The 21,713-nt window shown below is 43.7% G+C and overlaps 1 protein-coding gene across 1 annotated transcript in view; it reads right to left on the minus strand.

The window, feature by feature from the left end:
* The window catches only part of epha4l (eph receptor A4, like), a 127,516-nt gene that overhangs the window by 65,608 nt on the left and 40,195 nt on the right, over positions 1-21,713 (minus strand). The window contains exon 4 of the mRNA XM_073040934.1: positions 1,039-1,194. Coding sequence (XP_072897035.1) covers positions 1,039-1,194 — 156 coding nt within the window. The remainder of the gene's footprint in view (positions 1-1,038; positions 1,195-21,713) is intronic.

Raw genomic sequence — 21,713 nt, forward strand, 5'->3', positions numbered from 1 at the left:
TTCATTGTAGTTGTACACGACATAGGTGAGGCTGCAGCTGGAGCTTTTAGTACAGTTGTGGTTACCCTGTTACAGGAAAGACATTATTACTAAACTGGAAAAGGTGCTAAGGACATCCAAGAGAATGTTGCCCTGAGGGCTTGACTATGGGGAGAGATTGGGAGAGATTATTCCCTGCGACACAGGAGACCACATCGAGGTGTATAAAATCCTGAGAGACACAGACAGCGTGACTGTGCACAGTCTTTTTTGCCCCCGGGGAAAAGGAACCAAGAAATTGAGAACATGGGTTTAAGTTGAGAGGAGAAAAGATTTAAAAGGGACCCGAAGGGCAACTTGTTCACATAGAGGGTGGATTGTGCATGGAACGAGCTGCCACAGGAAGTGGTTGACGCAGGTACAATAACAACATTGATTTGAACAGGAACATGGAGAGGAAATGTTCAGAGGGATATGGGCCAAATGCAAGCAAATGGAACTACTTTTGATGGGCTTGGTCGACATGGGTGTTTTGCCAAAGGGCCTGTTTCCGTGCTGCATTACGCTATAAACAGATGATTTCTACATTACATGAATGCAGCATAACTAAAGTATGAATAAATCCCACTAAGAATGATTTCGAAAAACCACAAAAGCCTGAGAAATAGTTAACTTCTATGGTGGCCCTGAACTCTGAAGCGCCTATGTTTTGACAGTTCTGTCACACTTTAAAAAAATCTTCTTGTAAACTCTTCTATGACCATGTGATCTCTGTTATCTTCAGTGGTTCTTTATTCTATAACAAATCAGGGGTTTTCTCATTACTTTATGTGACGATAGAGTGCTGACGTACAAACATACTACATTTACTGTAAAATTGAGTTAAATATATTGGCATTCATTTTGTTTTCCTGGTGATGACAATCTTGTCAGATTTAAATTTCATCAATGTTAGCACGGCAATGCCCCAAATCGCTTTGTTCTGGGCAGAAAGGTGATCAACAAACATTTCAGAATACAAACACTTTGGGCAAATTGCAAATCAAACTTGAAACTTACTTGTACAAGGCATGGATAAGGGATCATTTTCAGCTCTGAAGTAGCCCCTCTCACAGATGCAGTAAGTAGAAGCTTCATGAGTGGAATAGCTGTGTGGTGGGCACTTTGTGCAGCCTGGATCTGTTGACAAGGCCTTGTAATATCCAATTTTACAAGCTGGAAGAAAGAATGGAAGTTTTATTGCATTATTTATATAACTATGTGAACACTCCAGTGACATTTTTGAAGTTTTCACAGTAGGATAACACTTGATTTTTAATAGAAGAGAAATGGAGTGTTAGTGTAAATAACCAGAGGAGTGATGAGAAGGAATGCAAAACATTTACATGCCATCAGTTTTTGTGTCTCAGATTTTATAGTTCTGCTGCTCTGAATACTACCAGTTCTTTTGTAGCTAAGCAGTATTTCTTTTTAACCTTGGCAGAGAATTGAATATAAGTTTAAAAAAAAAGGAGTGTTAAAACACGTCATGCAGACATTATAAACTCATTCTTTATGGTTGCTTATCCTCTGTGGTGGAGAAAGAAATTATCAAGGGTTTTAAATTGATAGGATAAACTTCTTCTGATGGTACATATATAGATTAACCAAACTATCAACCCACCTAAACCCAGTTTCAAATCCCTAACTTAAGTGCCCAAGATTTATGGAGCCAGCATTATCGTACAAGGCTGGAAGATGCTTTTGACTGTAGGTTAGTTGGCAACCTCAGGATTTGCTGACACAAAATCATGAACCACAGCAGAGGATAATGTACAAGGGTCAAAGCGTCCCCTCAACATCAGACACAATCCCTAAAGCAAATATTATAGCTCAAGTGCATGAAGTGTCAGATTAAACAAATGGAAAGTGTGAAACACATTCTCTTATTAGCATTGACAGTTTCAAGCCCTAATTTTAACAGCTGTATTGCATTCCAATAGTCACATTTGCTCATGCATTCCCCATCACTCATTTGGTTGGTTCTCAAGAAAATAATTCAGACATGTAATTTGATACAATGAAATCTCCTATGTAACCTCTTTACTAATTGAATCCTACTGCCAAACTATTTTGACTAGACAAACTTCGTATGAATTTTAATAATTTCCTCCCATAGCCAAACTTAAACCAAAAATAAAAAGGAATGTTTTTATTAACCAAAGCCTTCAAATTCTAACTGAAACATTTCTTATATCATTGGAAAAGAGTGACCAGACGGCAAATGCTGGGGACTGAAATAGAAAATGCTGGAAATGCATCACAGATCAGTACGCGTCTGTGAACCGTGAGTGTTGAGGGTCTATTGGTTCCTCAGAGCTGTTCACAGGATGCAATGTATGCTTTGCATTTTTTATTTTAAATACCAAGAAAGCTCCAAATCAAAGAAAAAAAATTAAGCTTCAAACTGTACACTTATTCAGCAATATTTATTTCATTTCCATTTCAAGTCAAAGGGGAAAATCCACACAGTTTGTCTTACTGCCAGTGTCTAGTAAAATGAGGGAAGTGACCAGTCAAGTTGCAAAGTAGCCAAATATTCCATAAACTGGGCAGTACTGGAAACATAACATATTCTGACTTCTATGGGGCAATAGAAGTGGGGAAAAATTGGGAGGCACTATTTTCAACATCATTAAAATTACATGAAGAACTGCTGTAATATCTAAGTAGATGGGCTACATGATTATGAAAGCTGTACGAGTAAAACTTGATCAGATATTTTACACATGCCCTCTGTTTTAGAAAACTATCAGAATTGGGTGATAATTTGCATCAAAAGCATTGAGACTAATTTGCCATGCAACATCACAACCTAACCAGAATCAACTGCCTCAATACAATATGACCTTTTAACAAGGACCTCTCTGCACTAAATATGACAGTTATCATCCCGCCAAAACGTTTGAACAAACTTGCACTCTGTGGCCACTTTATTAGGTACACCCGCACATTTGCTCGTAAATAGATACTTTATTCATCCCCATGGGGAAATTCAACTTTTTTCCAATGTCCCATACACTTGTTGTAGCAAAACTAATTACATACAATACTTAACTCAGTAAAAAATATGATATGCATCTAAATCACTATCTCAAAAAGCATTAATAATAGCTTTTAAAAAGTTCTTAAGTCCTGGCGGTAGAATTGTAAAGCCTAATGGCATTGGGGAGTATTGACCTCTTCATCCTGTCTGAGGAGCATTGCATCGATAGTAACCTGTCGCTGAAACTGCTTCTCTGTCTCTGGATGGTGCTATGTAGAGGATGTTCAGAGTTATCCATAATTGACTGTAGCCTACTCAGCGCCCTTCGCTCAGCTACCGATGTTAAACTCTCCAGTACTTTGCCCACGACAGAGCCCGCCTTCCTTACCAGCTTATTAAGACGTGAGGCGTCCCTCTTCTTAATGCTTCCTCCCCAACACGCCACTACAAAGAAGAGGGCGCTCTCCACAACTGACCTATAGAACATCTTCAGCATCTCACTACAGACATTGAATGACGCCAACCTTCTTAGGAAGTACAGTCGACTCTGTGCCTTCCTGCACAAGGCATCTGTGTTGGCAGTCCAGTCTAGCTTCTCGTGTAACTGTACTCCCAGATACTTGTAGGTCTTAACCTGCTCCACACATTCTCCATTAATGATCACTGGCTCCATATGAGGCCTAGATCTCCTAAAGTCCACCACCATCTCCTTGGTCTTGGTGATATTGAGACGCAGGTAGTTTGAGTTGCACCATATCACAAAGTCCTGTATCAGTTTCCTATACTCCTCCTCCTGTCCATTCCTGACACACCCCACTATGGCCGTGTCATCAGCGAACTTCTGCACATGGCAGGACTCCGAGTTATATTGGAAGTCTGATGTGTACAGGGTGAACAGGACCGGAGAGAGTACGGTTCCCTGCGGCGCCCCTGTGCTGCTGACCACCATGTCAGACCTACAGTCTCCCAACCGCACATACTGAGGTCTATCTGTCAAGTAGTAATAAATGTAAGTATCATATCAACCAATCATATGGCAGTAATTCAATGCATAAGAGAATGCAAACATGGCTAAAAGATTCAATTGTTGTTCAGACCAAACATCTAAAACAGGGAGGAAATGCGATCTAACTGACTGAATGTGGAATGATTGTTGGTGCTAGATGGGGTGGTTTGAGTATCTCAGAAACTGCTGAGTTCCTGGAATTTTCACCCAGATCTCTAGAGTTTACGGAGAATGTTGGGGAAGACAAAATAACATCCAATGAGTGGCAGCTTTGGGACAGAAACACCTTGATAATGAGAGAGGTCAGAGGAGAATGACCAGACTGGTGCAAACTGACAGGAAGGTGACAATAACTCAAATAACCTCATGTTACAACAGTGGTGTGCAAAAGAGCACCTCTGAATACAGCACATTGAACCTTGAAGGGGATGGGCTACAGCAGCAGAAGACAGCAAACTTACAGAAATGCACTAATGGCTGCTATTAGTTACCTACTGTACCTAGTAAAGTGGCCACTAGAGATGGCATCTGAACCGGTTTGATGGCACTGGTAAGTTCAACGTGTAAAATCACCAGGAACAAGTAGAATTAATAAAACTTAGGCATACACTTTAACACAGAATAACAACAGCAAACTTGTACTCATGACATAAGTATGATAAAGTCACTATATTACTTCCTTTTGTGCTCCATTTGCATATTTAATGTAAGAATACAAGGGATAGAAGCTGAAGGAATAGGCGGTGATCTGCTATCTAAAGGCTGATCTTCTACCTCAGTGCCACTTTTCTGCACTAACACCATTTCTCTAGATTTTCTTGAATACCATCTTTTGGATATTTATTAATCTCTGCCTTGAAATGTACATAGAGACTGAGCCTCCTCAGCCTGCTTGAGAAGAGAATTGAAAAGATTTGTTAACCTCCAGGTAAAGAAACTTCTTTTTATTTTAATCCTGAATGACTAACCTCATATTTTGAGACTGTGACCCCAGGTTATAGACATCCAAATAAGGGAACAATCAATAATCCCTTGTTAAACCAGGTAAGAAATGCATTTGTTTCCATAAGATTAACTGTCAACCCGCTGCATTTGAGTTTAAAGTTTAAAGTAAATTTATTATCAAAATATGTATTCATGCCATTTACTACTTTGCAGTTCATTTTCTTGTTGGAATAAATACCAAATCCCATACTTTATCACAGGTCATCGTCTTCCACTTTCATTTTGCATTTGACTTCTAAAAATTACATTTCCTGGACAATTCGGTCACATTACTCTATATGAACCTATGAACACTACCTCACTTTTTTTTAATATACAATTATTTCAGGGTTTTTTTCATGATTTTAATCTATTCTATATATATATATATACCATAAATTGATTTACTTATTTATTTTTATTATTATTTTATTTTTTTCTTCTTCTATACAATGAATTTGCATTGTAATGCTGCTGCTAAGATAACAAATTTCACGACACTTGCCAGTGATAATAAACCTGATTCTGATTCTGATGTGGCTTTTAGGTCATAGCATTTACTTCTGTGTGTACCATTAATTCATCCATCTTGTTATTAATAATCTTTTACTCCGATAAAGAGGCTTCACTCTTGTCGTATTCTGTAGCCAACTGTACTTCAAAGGCTCAAAGGGAAGCCATGAAACCAAGAAAGAAAAGAAAAGCAGCACAATCATAGCCCCGAAAAACCCCTCTCCCTGCACAAAAACTGAGCAAGGCACATCAACTCCCAAATCTCTCCTCCTCCCACACACACAAAATAGAATGAGCACGTCGACCCCCAAATCCCCCTCACCGCATAATACAAACAAGAACGATTGGAGAAAAAACACAGATAAAAAACTACAAGACTGGAAAAAATAGTCTATTGTCTCAGTCCACATTCAAAATGCGGAAAACCTGGGCAACGCTCTCCAAGCCCAGCGGTAGATCTTTCCCTCTCCATAGCAAGCACTCTTGTACAGTATACTTTTCCATTTGTATGCGCTGTTCCTTCGTTGCAGATTTTGTTCATTAATTCATTTTGCTCCCATGCACAATTACTCACTCTCCTATAAAGCGAAAGACTCAATCCAAAACAAACTTTAACATAAACTACAACTAATTGCAACATACGCAGGGAAATACACTGCCTTAGAAAGACTGTCCAAGGGTTAAATTATAAGAGACAAGGTTAATTTGTTATCCACTACATTTAACGGCTTTTCATTTTGTGCAAGAACTAAAAGTGGGTCTCGAGCATGATGTGGCTCTTCAACCCATATTTTTAACTGTTTTAATCGTACATTAACTTAGTTTTGTTTTTTATTAGTTGACAATTATAATTGATAAACCTACTAATGAAGATTATTGCAAACATCAATTAAGCATTCCTCTTGTCATTATGTAACCGCCACCTGACCCGGTCAGCAAATACCATTTCACTATCCAGCTGCACTGAACACAGTACTGAGTCACGAAGGCCACAAAGCTGTTCAAACTGCCTCTTTGTTATACGCTGTTAACTTATGCCATTCTTGGGATATAATGAGGAAATAAGTAGCACAGCTTTGTAAACATCAAGTTGCTTTTCTCTCTGTCAGTCGTTTCACAGATAATGGGGAAATCTTAAAAGCTTTAGGGTAGAAAAGAATCAGGAAGCATCAATGTAGCAAAAAGAATTTGCAAGGTAAATTTCTTCTCCCATTCTGCCAGATTATTCCTGAAATTCAAACTGAGGTTTCATAGAAACATAAAAGACCTACAGCCCTCTCAGCCCTGGAAAAAAGCCTCTGACTATCCACATGATCAATGCCTCTCATCATCTTATACACATGTATCAGGTCACCTCTCATCCTCCTCTTCTCCAAGGAAAGAAGGCCAAATTCACTCAGCCTATTCCCATAAGACATACTCTCCATTCCAGGCAACATCCTTGTAAATCTCCTCTGCACCCTTCTATAGTTTCCACATCCTTCCTGTAGTGAGGCGACCAGAACTGTTTCAATAAAATACTGTGGAAGTAGCCAAGACCAGGGAACATACTAGCCTCAGAATTCCAGTGCACTCATCAGGGAATCATTGTATTAGACCCTAGTTGGACTTGGGTACCCTTTGGGCACAACATTTCTGGGTAGCACGGATGGAATGGGGTGAGTGTTGGAGCTGGGAGTGGGAAGGACAGAAATTAGGTTAGGGTTAATCGGGTTTATCTGGGGTTGTTGGGGCAGCGTGGTGAGAAGGGATGGAAGGGCCTACTCTGCAATGTATCGCTAAATATAATACAGTAAGTAAGCAGAGTACTACCAGATAATCTTTTTCTTTCAGAAGAAGGGAAAATAGGAAAGATTAAACTTGGAAGACATATATGAGTAGGCATTCTTTGTGTTAATGTGCAAAATGTTTGAAACAAATCTATGCTGCATGTATAGAAGCTGGCCGCCAGTGTTGTAGGCTCTCATTTAAAATTCAAAGTTCAAAGTAAACTCATTATCGAAGTACATATACGAGGGGTGATTGATAAGTTCATGGCCTAAGGTTTTAGAAAACTAGCACATTTATTTTTCAACATAGTCCCCTCCTACACTTACACACTTAGTCCAGCGGTCGTGGAACATACGGATCCCTTCTTTGTAGAAGTCAGCATCTTGGACCTCCAGAAAGTGGTCCACAGCAGGAGTGATTGATAAGTTTGTGAGCTAAGGTAGGAGATGAGTTATACAGCTCTCGTTACATGTACATGTAGTTCAACTCTTTGAGTGATTATGCAGAAAGTTTGAAGTCAATAACTTTTGTGGTATTTCTGTTTTAGATAATTGAAAATTGCAAGTTAGCACTGTCTGAGAAAATTAACAACATCGGCCTTCATGCAATCGTCCGCTACCTCAGTCTCAAGGGCTTATCACCCAAGGAGGTCCAGGAGGGCATGGTGGCAACACTACAGGAGGGTGAAAAATAAATGTGCTAGGTTTTCTAAAACTGACCCCTTCTACCTTAGGCCACAAACTTATCAATCGCCCCTTGTATGTCAGCATGTACAACCTGAGATTTATTTTCTTGTGGGTGTACTCAATATGTCCATAATAGAATCAATGAAAGGCTGCACCAGCCTGGGCATTTGACCTGTGTGCAAAAGAAATATACTGTCCAAATACAAAAAGAAATAAATAGTAATAATAATAATAATAATAATAAAACATAAATAAGCAATACATATCAAGACATGAGATGAAGAGTCCTTGAGAGTGTGTCCATAGGTCGTTGGAACATTTTGATAATGAAGTGGGGTTGAGTGAAGTTATCCCTTTGCTTCAAGAGCCAGATGGTGTGAGTCCTGCGGCTCCTGTACCTTCTTCCAGATGGCAGTACTGAGAAGAGAGCATGTCCTGGGTGGTGGGGTCTCTGATGATGGATGCTGATTTCCTGCAACAATGCTCCATAGTGCTCACTGGTGGGGAGGGTTTTACCGGTGAAGGGAATGTTTCACTACTTTTTGTAAGATTCGGTGTGATGCAGCCAGTTAATGTACTCTCCATCACACATCTATAGAAGTTTGTCACAAGTTTTAGATGACATGCCAAATCTTTGCAACTCCTAAGGAAGTAAAGGCACTGCTGTGCTTCCTTCATAATTGCACTTACGTGCTGAGTTGAAGACTGGTCCTCTGAAAAGATAACACCGAGGAACTTAAACTTGCTGACCATCTCCATCTCTGATCTTCTGATGAGGACTGGCTGATGTACCTCTGGTTACCTCCTCCTGGTCAATAATCAGTTCTTTCATTTTACTGACATTGAGTAAGAGGTTGTTGTTATGGCTCTACTCAGCCAGATTTTCAATCTCTTCCCAATATGCTGACTTGTCACCACCTTTGAATGTGGCATTGGAGTGGTGCTTAGCCACACAGTCATAAGTGTAAAGTGAGCAGAGTAGAGGCCTAAGCACAGAGCCCTGAGGTGCACCTGTGCTGATGGAGTCCGTACAGCAAATGTTGTTGCCAATCCAAACTGACTGGGTCTGCAAAAGAGGGAATTGAGGATCCAAATGCACAATGAGGTATTGAGGCCAGGGTCTTGAAGCTCATTGATTAGTTTTGAGGAGATATGGTATTGAATGCAGAGCTGTAGTTGATAAAGAGCATCCAAATGTATGCATCTTTGCTGTGCAGATGTTCCAGGGTTGACCAAAGAGCCAGTGAGATGGCATCTGCTCTGGACCTGTTGCTCTGGTAAGCAAATCAGAGTGGATCTAAGTCACTTCTCAGGCAGGTGTTGATGTGTTTCAATCACCAGTCTCTCAAAACCCTTCATCACAGCTCATCAAAACACTCATCAGGTTTAGTTAAGAAGCAGGAATATCTTTTATTACTTAAACAGATCTCCTCCCTGCTTTGACACCTTTGCAAAACAAAAACTAACAGATATTCAACTGGTAACTGCTTCACAAAATACTACCCATTAGCAACGCTGTGCATTAATAAATCACTCTCCTGAATCTCACACGTGACAGGAGAATCATTTACCTGTCTCCTGGAACAATGAGAAGTGTGATAAGCAAAGGAAGCATAGATACATATCTTAAAGAGCTGACTGAACTGTTTGGGATTACCTCTGATCTTTTAAGCTTTAGTGATCTTTAAAAAGCCACTTAACTCCCAAATTCAGAAAACAGCTGCAAACGACCCAAGTAGCATAGCTGGATTATTAAAGTAAGAATAATTATTATTCAATGATGCAGTTGGCACTGCTATCAGTCTCTGCCCATAAATCCTTTAAAAAACGTGGGATTCATCACTGGAGTGCAGCAAATACGTTTAAATTAGATTCACACATGTGCACAGATACACTAACAGAACAGAACTGATGTTCAAGTACACACAAAGTGCAGGTCAGGCAGCACCTATGCAGAGGAATAAACAATCAAACTTTCGGGCTGAGATCCTTCATCAGAACTGGAAAGAAAGGGGAAAGAAGCCAGAATAAGAAAGCGGACGGGAGGGGAAGCAGTACAAGCTGGCTGGTAATAGGTGAAAACAATGGGGGGGGGGGGGGTTATTGTAGGAGGGTGGGTAGGGTGAATGACATAAGAAACTGGGAGGTGATAGGTGGAAGAGGTAAAGGGCCGAAAAAGAAGGAATCTGATAGGAGAAGACAGTAGACTACAGGAGAAAGGGAAGGAGGAGGGGCAGCAGAAGGGGCTGGGGGTGATAGGCCGATGATGAGAAGAAATGGGAGAGGGGAGCCAGTATGGGGAATGGGAAAGGAAAGAAATGTTCATGCCATCAGGCTGGAGACTACCCAGATGAAACATAAGGTGTTGCTCCTCCAACCTGATTGGGGTCTTCTTCTGGCAGTAGGACAAGGCCATGGACCAACATAAGAATGGGAAGTCAAATTGAAATGGGTGGACACCAGGAAATCCTGCCCTTTCTGCTGGTTGGAGCTTAGTAGCTCAGTGCATGACCTCCTCTACTGCCATAATGAGACCTCACTCAGGCTGAAGGAGCAACACCTCATACTCAATTATAAAGTCTCCATCAACTGAACATCAATTTCTTTAACATTTGGAAGTATCTCCCCTTTCCCTCTTCTCTTATTTTCCACTCCCCATTCTGGTACCCATCTTACCACTTTACTTCTCCTCACCTGTCAATTGCCCTCCTCTGGTGCCCCTCCCCTTTCACACTCTTCCATGGTCCACTGTCCTCACTTATCATCTGCCAGCTTTTCACTTCACCCCTCACTCCCATCCAGCCCCCTTCCCCCTTATCTGGTTTCACCCATCACCTGCCAGCTTGTACTATATCCTCTCCCTCCCCACTCCCACCTTCTTATTCTGGCCCTCTCCCCCCTTCTGTTCCAAACCTGATGTTGAGTCTTGACCTGAAACATTGACTGTTTATTCCTCTCCAAAGATGTTGTCTGTCCTGCTGAGTTTCTCCAGCATCTGCAGAATCTCTTGTGTTTATAATTTTAACTATGCCATTTTAAACTTTGAAAGGGTAAATGGTGAAAAGCTTAAAGCATAGTAAATAAGGCACTCTCTTTCTGAATATTTTTGGAATCAGTGTATTTCAACAGGAAGGTTAAATACGTTTTCATCCTCTATCCTCACAAAAAAATTAAACACCAGAATAGTATTGGTGTTTAAACAAAATTAAACACTCATGGTGACTCTGCATTGCAATATATACTGTTTGATACTTGCATAATAGATTGTTGGGCATTTGATAACGTTTTGAACGAAATGGGCAATCATGAGGTAATAAATTAACATCCAACAAACAGTGGGAAACATTTAATTTAGGTCTTAAATCAAAATGCTCACCTTATTTGCAATAAAATCATAATGTTTATATTTTCTGTTAAAAATTGCAATTAATCATAGTGGGATTAATAAATCAGCTCTGTACCCATCCAGCATAGGTTTATTAACAGGAATGATTTTAAGTACGTGTAGATAGCAAAGTATGCAAACAGATATCAATTGCATCCAAATTAGGAAAGCTTTGTGCATGTAAATTCTTAAGCAGAATCACTTAAAGAATGCTGCATCGAAAAGAAATTCCACCCCCAAAAAATCAGGTGGAACTCAACTAACAAAAGCTCTTAAAATATTTTTTCGCAAACTCAATCATCTTAAAATTCCATCTGTTGTGACTAATCTAAACATGAATCATCAGCAGTTGTGTTAAATATCGGACAATGTCTGTCTCTGCAGAATCAAGCACTGGGATTGTATTTTTTTCATTGGTATTCTCATTCTTAACTGTACTTGTAATCTCATTTTCAGCTCAAAAACACAAAACTATAGTTGGTGTGTGCAGTTATTGAAAGAAGGAATTTCATGTAATTCTGAACAGCTGCAATTCTGAAATAATTATAAGCTATATAGTAACTTGAGACTAATTTTTGATTAAACATAAGTTCAATGCAATGCTGCTTGCAATTTTATTCATTATAATTAACTTACATTAAATTAGTCATCCTTAAAAACATTTTCTATAAAATGCTGACTGTAATCAAATTAAGCTGAAGATGCATTGCAGGAAAGCTGAATATAAGAAGATGACAGTATTAAGTTTCAATAAATGCTTCATCCATTTACTAACAAAATGGAAGATATTTTAAATTAGTGGACATTTAAAGTTTCAAGGTGAAAAATTACCTCGAGTTTCTGTGAATGAAATTTATAACTATTAGTTGAGAAATATCTGCATTGAGGAACTTTATTTAACAAAAGTCACTATTAGATAATCCTTCAGAATGTACATTAACTGCTGATCTACACAACAGCGCACATTGACACTAACTCCTGATATCCACCATCTTTTGCACTGTGTGTAGTTTCCAGTGGCATCCTTGGGTCATTTTTGAGTGAGACTAGTACCGACCTATGCCAAAAATATCATTTATATGGTGGTTACAGATCAATCACCACATTGAAATCAGATAAACTCAGTTCACTTACAGGAAAACGTCCACACACTTCCAAAGGTAAAAAGGTGTTACATTCTCTCTTCAGAAGGTCACTTAGAGAAACTCCAGCATTGCAAAATGATGTTGTAGAGCAGCTTAAGTGCTTTTAGGTTCCTGTTATAAGTTATTCGTAACTGATAGCTGTGAAGTGTTTTGATTTTTCACTTTAAGGCTAAATATGGATACTGTATAGATAGTATTTTGCCAGGTTTGCATAGTTCTAAAGATACTCCCTGGGAATGGGCCCTTAGCCAACATTGCCAGCAGGTAAATTCCAATTCGATGATAATCTTTTGATTTATACTTGCCTGACTTTAACAACTCTATCTGCTTTTTAGAGTTCATTAATCTTCCCAGCACACTACCCCTCACATTATGCAACTAGCTGTTCTGCCTTATCCAAGATGTGAAATTGACATCTGCTTTGGAGATGATAAAATACCATGAAATCTACAAGTAAAATTCCTCCACACTTACATTTCTTCCATGTAAGGTACATCACGGAAGAATTTCAAAATGCTTGACTGAATTCCAGTAGATTATATTCAATTCCATTAAAGCACTTCTATTCGGATCTGCCTCAGTTGGCACATCACCATTAACATTATTAACGTCTCCAGCTTGTTCCGCAACGAAACATAGCTCCCTGTTTTTGAATCCATTTATGCGATGTTTGTGCTTTTGTACCTAGCCCTTAGCTCCAAAAAGTTTCTGCCATTCAAGTTCAAAGTACAAAGTACATATACAGTACATTAAACAACCTTGAGATTCTCTCCTTACAGGCAGCTACAAAACAAAGAAACTCAAAAGAACCCATGGAAAAAGACCATCAAACACCCAATGTGCAGCGAGAGAGAAAAAAAGATTGTGCAAACAATAAAAGCAAGCAAATAGTGTTCAGAACTGATGTCAATGAAAGGCAGTCCATCCACTCACCCTCAGCACAGAGCAGAGTAAATATCACGGAGCAGTGAGTGACACCAGCCCAGGCTTCGACACCCTCACCGTCTCAATCTGGCCTGGTGCTTATGTCATCATCCAAACATCAGGTTCTATCAGTTTGATACATTCTGGGGCCTGCATCCCATCACCTCATTTTGGTCTGTATCCAACCTTTCCAATTTGGCCCAATGCTTAAATCATGACGCCAAACTAAACTAAATCTAGCTGCCTGCACACGATCCTTATCCTTCCATTCCCCGCACGTTCACGTGCCTACTTAAATGCATCTGCAATGCCATTACCATGTCAGTACTTAATCTGGAAATTCTACATGACTTTAATAGTACAGCTTCTTTGGGAAAAATCAGATCTTAAACAAAAATATACCTAAAGATATCTTAACATGAGAAAGGTATTAACGTTGTTAGTTCATGTGAATTCTTTATTGACTGCATGATTAATTTACTGAAACTATTTTGGCACCGTGTTACTAATGGCTTGATTGTAGCCAAAAACTTTGAAAGGGTAGTAGAGTATGGCTTCAGTGTATCAATAACAGGATCATCTTACCAACTGAAAAATAAGTAAGAGTCTTTACACAAAAGAGGGAATCATAAAAGACTGTCCATTCCACATTTAGCTACACAATTAATTACATGCCAAAATGAATTATAGGTTACATTCATTCTTACTGCTTGACAATTACTTATTCATAGGATGTGGCTATCACTGTCACATCCAGAATTTAATGCCTATCTTGATTGCCTTCAGAAAGTTATAACAGAAACGTATTCCCGCAGTGTAGTCAGGTAGGAAGTTCCATAAGTGTGGCCCAAATGTTCATAATTAAATGGTGATATATTTTCAAGCTAGGATGGTGTGTAAATTGAAGCAGAATTATAAAGTGATGGTCCTCTGTATTACACATAAGTTCCTCATTCTTCTAGATCAGGAGGTTTGAGATGGTACAGTGCCAGGGATGGGAGGCCCTGTTGAAGAAACCTTGAGAAATCAGTGTCACAATGTTGCCGGTGAACCACAGTGACATTCTATAGGCTGCAGGCAATACCCCTAAGTATAGTTTTAACTGTATCTCTTTTGAATTACTCTCACTGCAATTTGCAGCAAGTGATTTCCCTCTAAGCAATGTACTTTTAAACCATCTTAATGATTCACAGATTTCACGATTGTCTGAGAGTCTCAACAGACCAGGCAGGTAGGGCACCCTTAGGCGAATGAAGGTTTGTCACATGGCCAAAGGTGAGGTGGGGGGGGGGGGGGGAAGCTCCAAGCCAGGTTAAAACACAGAAGGATGAGGCCCCTCTACCCAACATCATGTTAGTAAACATGCAGTCACTGGAGAACAAAATTGAGGACTTGTGGACAAGATTGCTGTATCAGAGGGAAATGAGAGAATGCTGTATAAGCGACAGTAGGTTTTCTCCCAGCATGCCAGATGCAGCAAGCAAACCAGAATGCTTCTTGATTTTCCATATGGACCGAATTGCTGATTTGGAAAAGGCAAATGGTGGAGAAGGTGTGTGTTTCAATGGTGGTGGTTTTGTCGAACTTATATTCCCCTGAACTTGAACACATAACGGTCAAATGCCACCCGTTCTATTTACCTAAGGAGTTCTACTCCATAATCCTGACTGCAATTAACATACCACCAGTGGCCGACAGTGATCAAGCGCTTGGAGATACTGCATCATTTTGTCTCCAAGCAAGAAATGGTCCAACCCGAAGCCTTTCAAATCATCGCTGGGGACTTCAACCAGACTTGTTTGAAGAAAGTCCCGCCCAATTACCTTTAGCGTATAACCTGCAGCATCAGAGGTTTCAGCAGACTAAACTAATGCTATACTATGATAAGGAATGCCTACTGAACCATCCCCAGACTGCATTTTGTAATTTGGATCACTTGGCTGTCCCTCTCCTACCTCCACACAGGCAGAAACTAAAGAACAAAACTCCAGAGATTAGGACAACAAAGTGTAGTCGCAGGGGGCAGAGGAATGGCTACAGGATTAGTTTGAATCAGTGGACTGGGCTGTGTTCAAGGACTCATCTGTGATCTGAATGAATACACTGTGGCGACCCACTTTCTGTGCAGGCGAACCGGCTCACAAATAGCCAGTGCCGCAAAATTTGAATAAACTAGTCTCGAAACAACTTACCGACTGCGTGTCGTCTCTAGCTCTGTATGTAGTACATCACTACATTGGTGACCCCGACGGTCTAAACGGGATTTGGACCAAAGATGACCGACTCTTCATCTGTTCGCGCAGTTTCGCTAAAACTGCCGACTTTCTGGACGCTGCGACCACGCGTGTGGTTTAGCCAAGCAGAAGCCCAGTTCCAGATTCGGCAGATATCCTCTGATTCCACGCGTTACTACAACGTGGTGAGTGCCCTTGACCAGCAGACGGCTGCCCAGGTTGCGGATTTCATACAGTCGCCCCCGGAAGAAGGCAAATATGAAGCATTCAAGGTTCTGCTCATTGGGACCTTTGGCCTCTCATGGCGTGAGCGGAGTGCCCACCTGCTTCACCTGGACGGTTTGAGAGACAGACTGCCGTCAGCATTGATGTACGAGATGCTGCCCCTGGCTGACGGACACAATCCCTGCCTCATGTTCGAGCAAGCGTTCCTAGAGCAACTGCCCGAGGACGTACATCTGCTGCTGGCCGACGCAGATTTCAGCGACCCCCAGAAAGTGGCGGCCTGGGCAGACGTGCTGTGGACAGCCAAGAGGGAGAGCGTGGCGTCCGTCGGTCAGATTACCAGGCCACGCGCCCAACAGCGAACCAGACCAGGCCCAGCAGGGGGGCACACACAACACAGAGGCAGGAGTGAGGAGGACAGTGAACAGTGGTGTTTCTATCACCAGCGGTGGGGCACAAAAGACCGACGTTGTCACCCACCCTGCAAGGGCCAGGGCCAGCTGCCGCTAATGACTATGGTGGCTGGCCACCAGGACAGCCTCTTGTACGTCTGGGACAAACAGTCGGGACGCCACTTCTTGGTCGACACCGGAGCGGAAATCAGCGTCTTGCTCCCGACAGGGTATGACACCCGCAACAGGAAGCCAGGACCCACCCTGAGGGCCGCAAACGGCAGCACGATACGGACCTACGGCACCCGCACAGTGCAACTGCAGTTCAGCGCCAGCCTGTTCACGTGGGACTTCACACTGGCCGCCGTGGCCCAACCACTCCTGGGGGCGGACTTCTTGCGAGCTCACAGCCTGCTGGTCGACTTGCAAGGGAAAAGACTGGTACATGCTGAGACTTTCCAGACGTTCTCCCTGGGTGAAGCCAAGTTGCCGGCCCCACACGTGAACTCCATCACGCTGTCGGACAACGAATTCACCAGAATCCTGGGGAACTTTCCATCGATTCTGGCACCGCAGTTCACGGCAGCCATGCCCAGACACGGGGTTCAGCACCACATCCCGACCAAGGTACCACCCCTCCACACCCGTGCTCGAAGGCTCCCCCCAGAAAAGCTCCACCTGGCGAAGGAGGAGTTCAAGAGGATGGAGGAATTGGGGATCATACAGAGGTCCAACAGCCCATGGGCCTCCTCCCTGCACATGGTGCCCAAAGCAGCCGGGGGTTGGAGACCATGCGGCGACTACCGCAGACTGAACGAGGCTACAACTCCAGACTGCTACCCCGTGCCACAAATACAGGACTTTGCAGCAAACCTGCACGGGGCAAGAATCTTTTCCAAAGTAGACCTCGTCCGGGGGTACCATCAAATCCCGGTGCACCCTGAAGACATCCCCAAAACAGCACTTATCACCCCATTCGGCCTGTTCGAGTTCCTCCGAATGCCGCACAGACGTTCCAGCAGCTAATGGATGCGGTGGGACGCGACCTGGACTTTCCATTCATCTATTTGGACGACATCCTTATAGCCAGCAGTAGTTGTCAGGAGCATCTGTCCCACCTCCACCAGCTCTACTCCTGTCTGAGTGATTTCGGCCTCACGATCAACCCGGCCAAATGTCAGTTCGGTCTCGATACCATCGACTTCCTGGGCCACAGGATTACCAAAGATGAGGCAACACCTCTGCTCGCCAAGGTAGACACGATCCGCCACTTTGCCCGGCCCAACACGGTCAAAGGCCTGCAGGAGTTTGTTGGTACAGTGAACTTCTGCCACTGTTTCCTCCCCTCATGTATCATGCGCCCTTTGTACACCCTGATGTCGGGTAAAGGCCGCGGCCGCTTTCGTTAAAGCCAAGGAAGCCTTGGCAGATGCCGCGATGCTGGTGCAACTCATCGCGGGGCGCTGGCAACCCCTGGCTTTCTTCAGCAAGCATCTACGACCACCCAAACTCAAGTACAGTGCTTTCGACCAGGAGCTGTTGGCACTGTATCTGGCAATCCGGCATTTCAGGTACTTCTTAGAAGGCAGGCCGTTCACCGCGTTCACGGACCACAAACCGTTGACCTTCGCGTTCACGAAGGTGTCCGATCCTTGGTCGGCTCACCAACAGCAACATCTGTCTTACATATCCGAGTACACGACGGACATCCAGCATGTCTCGGGAAAGGACAACGTTGTGGCGGACACACTCTCCAGACCAGCTGTCCCGGCCCTGTCCCTGGGGGTGGACTATGCAGCACTGGCGGAGGCGCAGCAGGCAGACGACGAGATGCCCAGCTACAGGACCACAGTCTCGGGTTTGCAGCTGCAGGACTTTCTCGTAGGTCCAGGTGATAGGACCCTCCTGTGCGACGTGGCTACTGGCCAACCTCGCCCCATCGTCCCGGCAGCCTGGAGGCGGCGAGTTTTCGACTCCATACACGGTTTGGCGCACCCATCTATCAGGACAACCGTCCAGCTGGTCTCCAGCAAGTTCGCATGGCACAGACTTCGCAAGCAGGTCAGTGAATGGGCCAGAACGTGCGCGCAGTGCCAAACAGCCAAGGTGCAACGGTACACTAAAGCCCCGCCGCAGCAGTTCGAACCCACCCACCGGAGGTTCGACCACATTCATGTGGATATTGTGGGCCCCCTACCAGTGTCCCGAGGAGTGTGGTACCTCCTAACTATGGTAGACCGGTTCATGAGGTGGCCAGAGGCGGTCCCGCTCACCGACACATCTGCTGATTCCTGCGCCCGAGCACTGATCGCAACCTGGGTAGCACGCTTCGGGGTACCGGCCCACATTACCTCCGACAGAGGCGCCCAGTTCACCTCCAGCCTGTGGTCGGCTGTGGCCAGCCTGTTGGGAACGCAGCTACACCACACTACTGCCTACCACCCACAATCGAACGGACTAGTGGAACGCTTCCACCGTTACTTGAAGTCGGCTCTCATGGCCTGCCTGAGAGGACCTAACTGGGTGGACAAGCTTCCCTGGGTCCTGCTTGGAATTCACACAGTGCCCAAAGAGGATCTGCACGCCTCGTCGGCCGAGTTGGTGTACGGCGCACCCCTGACCGTCTCAGGAGAGTTCATACCAGCCCCAAGGGGGCAAGAGGAAGAACCCGCAGCAGTCCTGGACAGACTACGCGAAAGGTTCGGCAACCTGGCCCCCGTACCGACTTCACAGCACGGATGGACCCCGACCCATGTACCCAAAGACCTGCAAAACTGTAAGTTTGTGTTTGTACGAAGGAGTGGACACCGGGCACCGCTACAGCGGCCATACGAGAGGCCGTTCAAGGTGATCAACAACAACGGGTCCACGTACATTCTGGACATTGGGAGGAAAGAGGAGGTTTTCACGGTGGACCGACTCAAACCAGCCCATGTGGACTTGGCACAGCCTGTCGAGGTTCAGGCACCGCAGCGCAGAAGCAGACCTCCCAAACAGAGGCTAATCCAGACTATGGACATTGGGGGGTGTATCGCCGGTTCGGGGGGGGTGGGGGTGGTGGGGGGTATGTGGCGACCCACTTTCTGTGCAGGTGAACCGGCTCACAAATAGCCAGCGCCGCCAAGTTTGAATAAACTAGTCTCGAAACGACTTACTGACTGCGTGTCGTCTGTAGCTCTGTATGTAGTACATCGCTACAACACCATGATTACCACAGACTTTATTAAAACAGTTGTAGATGAGTGTGTCCCCACAAAAATCATTCAGAGTCTTCCCTATTCAGATGCTCTGGATGAACAATGAGATCCCCAATCTGCTGAGAGCTAGCTCAGAGGCATTCAAGTCTGCTGACCAAGAAAGTTATAAGAGGTCCAGGTATGGTCTCCAAGCCTCATGGGCAAAGTGGCAAGTCCGTAGTAAACTTGAAGCAATGAAGGATACTTGACAATTGAGGCAGGACTTGTATACTATCGCCTCTTATAAAGTTAAATCAAGCTTATTCTATGGATTTATTGAGTATGCCCACAAGAAAATGAACCTCAGCGATGTATGTGGTGACATATATGTACTTTGATAATAAATAAATTTACTTTGATCTATGACTCTAATTTGAACTTAGAAAGTTAACCACTTTAGCTAAGTGCACTGTTTGTTCGATAGTGAGCTGTTTGCAGAGCTACTTAAAGTGTGCAATGGAGAGGTACACAGTTGGGGGGGGAGGTTTGTCCTGGTAGATGGTGATCTCTTTGAGTATTCTCTATTTCCATTCATCAAGGGAAAGTGACATTATTCTGTCATCCTTCTAACTTCAGCCTCAGAGATAGTATACTTCTAAATGGGTCATAAAATCATGGCTGGATTGTCCTTCTGCTCCCTCCTCCGCAGCTCAGTGAATTTGTCCTCTAGCTATCATCAGCAGACTAAGGGACAGTCAGGTGAATGAGATCCCTAGGTTTGGAAGGTCAGAAATTTGGTAATAGTTGTCAAACTTCTACTAAATGTCGAAACTCTCTCATGGACATGGTTACTTTGCAAACCTGAATCAGTTTTCCTAATTTTTTAAGTAAGTGAAATGTTGGTGTTATTGGATAGAATGAATGCAATGTCCTTCAAACAAGTGGAATTATCCTGGCAATCACACACACAAAATGCTGGTGGAACACAGTAGGCCAGGCAGCATCTATAGGGAGAAGCACTGTTGACGTTTCGGGCTGAGACCCTTCCTCAGGACTAACTGAAGGAAAGATAGTAAGAGATTTGAAAGTAGTGGGGGGAGGGGGAAATGTGAAATGATAGGAGAAGACCGGAGGGGATGGGATGAAGCTAAGAGCTGGAAAGATGATTGGCGAAAGTGATACAGAGCTAGAGAAGGGAAAGGATCATGGGACAGGAGGCCTCAGGAGAAAGAAAGGAGGTGGGGGGGGGGGGGGGGAGCACCAGAGGGAGATGGAGAACAGGCAGACAACTAAATATGTCAGGGATGGGGTAAGAAGGGGAGGAGGGGCATTAACGGAAGTTAGAGAAGTCAATGTTCATGCCATCAGGTTGGAGGCTACCCAGCCGGTATATAAGGTGTTGTTGCTCCAATCTGAGTTTGGATTCATTTTGACAGTAGAGGAGGCCATGGATAGACATATCACAAATGGGAATGGGACGTGGAATTAAAATGTGTGGCCACTGGGAGATCCTGCTTTCTCTGGCGGACAGAGCATAGGTGTTCAGCGAAATGGTCTCCCAGTCTGCGTCGGGTCTCACCAATATATAAAAGGCCACACCGGGAGCACCGGACGCAGTATACCACACCAGCCGACTCACAGGTGAAGTGTCGCCTCACCTGGAAGGACTGTCTGGGGCCCTGAATGGTGGTGAGGGAGGAAGTGTAAGGGCAGGTGTAGCACTTGTTCCGTTTACAAGGATAAGTGCCAGGAGAGAGATCGGTGGGAAGGGATTGGGGGGGGGACGAGTGGACAAGGGATTTGCGTAGGGAGCGATCCCTGCGGAAAGCAGAAAGGGGGGGGAGGGAAAGATGTGCTTGGTAGTGGGATCCCGTCGGAGGTGGCAGAAGTTACGGAGAATTATACGTTGGACCTGGAGGCTGGTGGGGTGGTAGGTGAGGACAAGAGGAACCCTACCCCGAGTGGGGTGGCAGGTGGATGGGGTGAGGGCAGATGTGCGGGAAATCGGAGAGATGTGTTTGAGAGTAGAGTTGATGGTGGACGAAGGGAAGCCCCTTTGTTTAATAAAGGAAGACATCTTCGTCCTGGAATGAAAAGCCTCACCCTGAGAGCAGATGCGGTGGAGACGGAGGAATTGTGAAAAGGGGTTAGCATTTATATCCTGGAACGTATTGATCTTCTGAATATTGATGGAGCAGTCATTAAGCAGACAAATATTTGTGCTCTTTATATGGGAAGTCAGAAAGCCACATTTATATTTTGCTCAGCT

Source organism: Hemitrygon akajei, chromosome 3 (assembly GCF_048418815.1).
Source record: "Hemitrygon akajei chromosome 3, sHemAka1.3, whole genome shotgun sequence".
NCBI lineage: Eukaryota > Metazoa > Chordata > Chondrichthyes > Myliobatiformes > Dasyatidae > Hemitrygon > Hemitrygon akajei.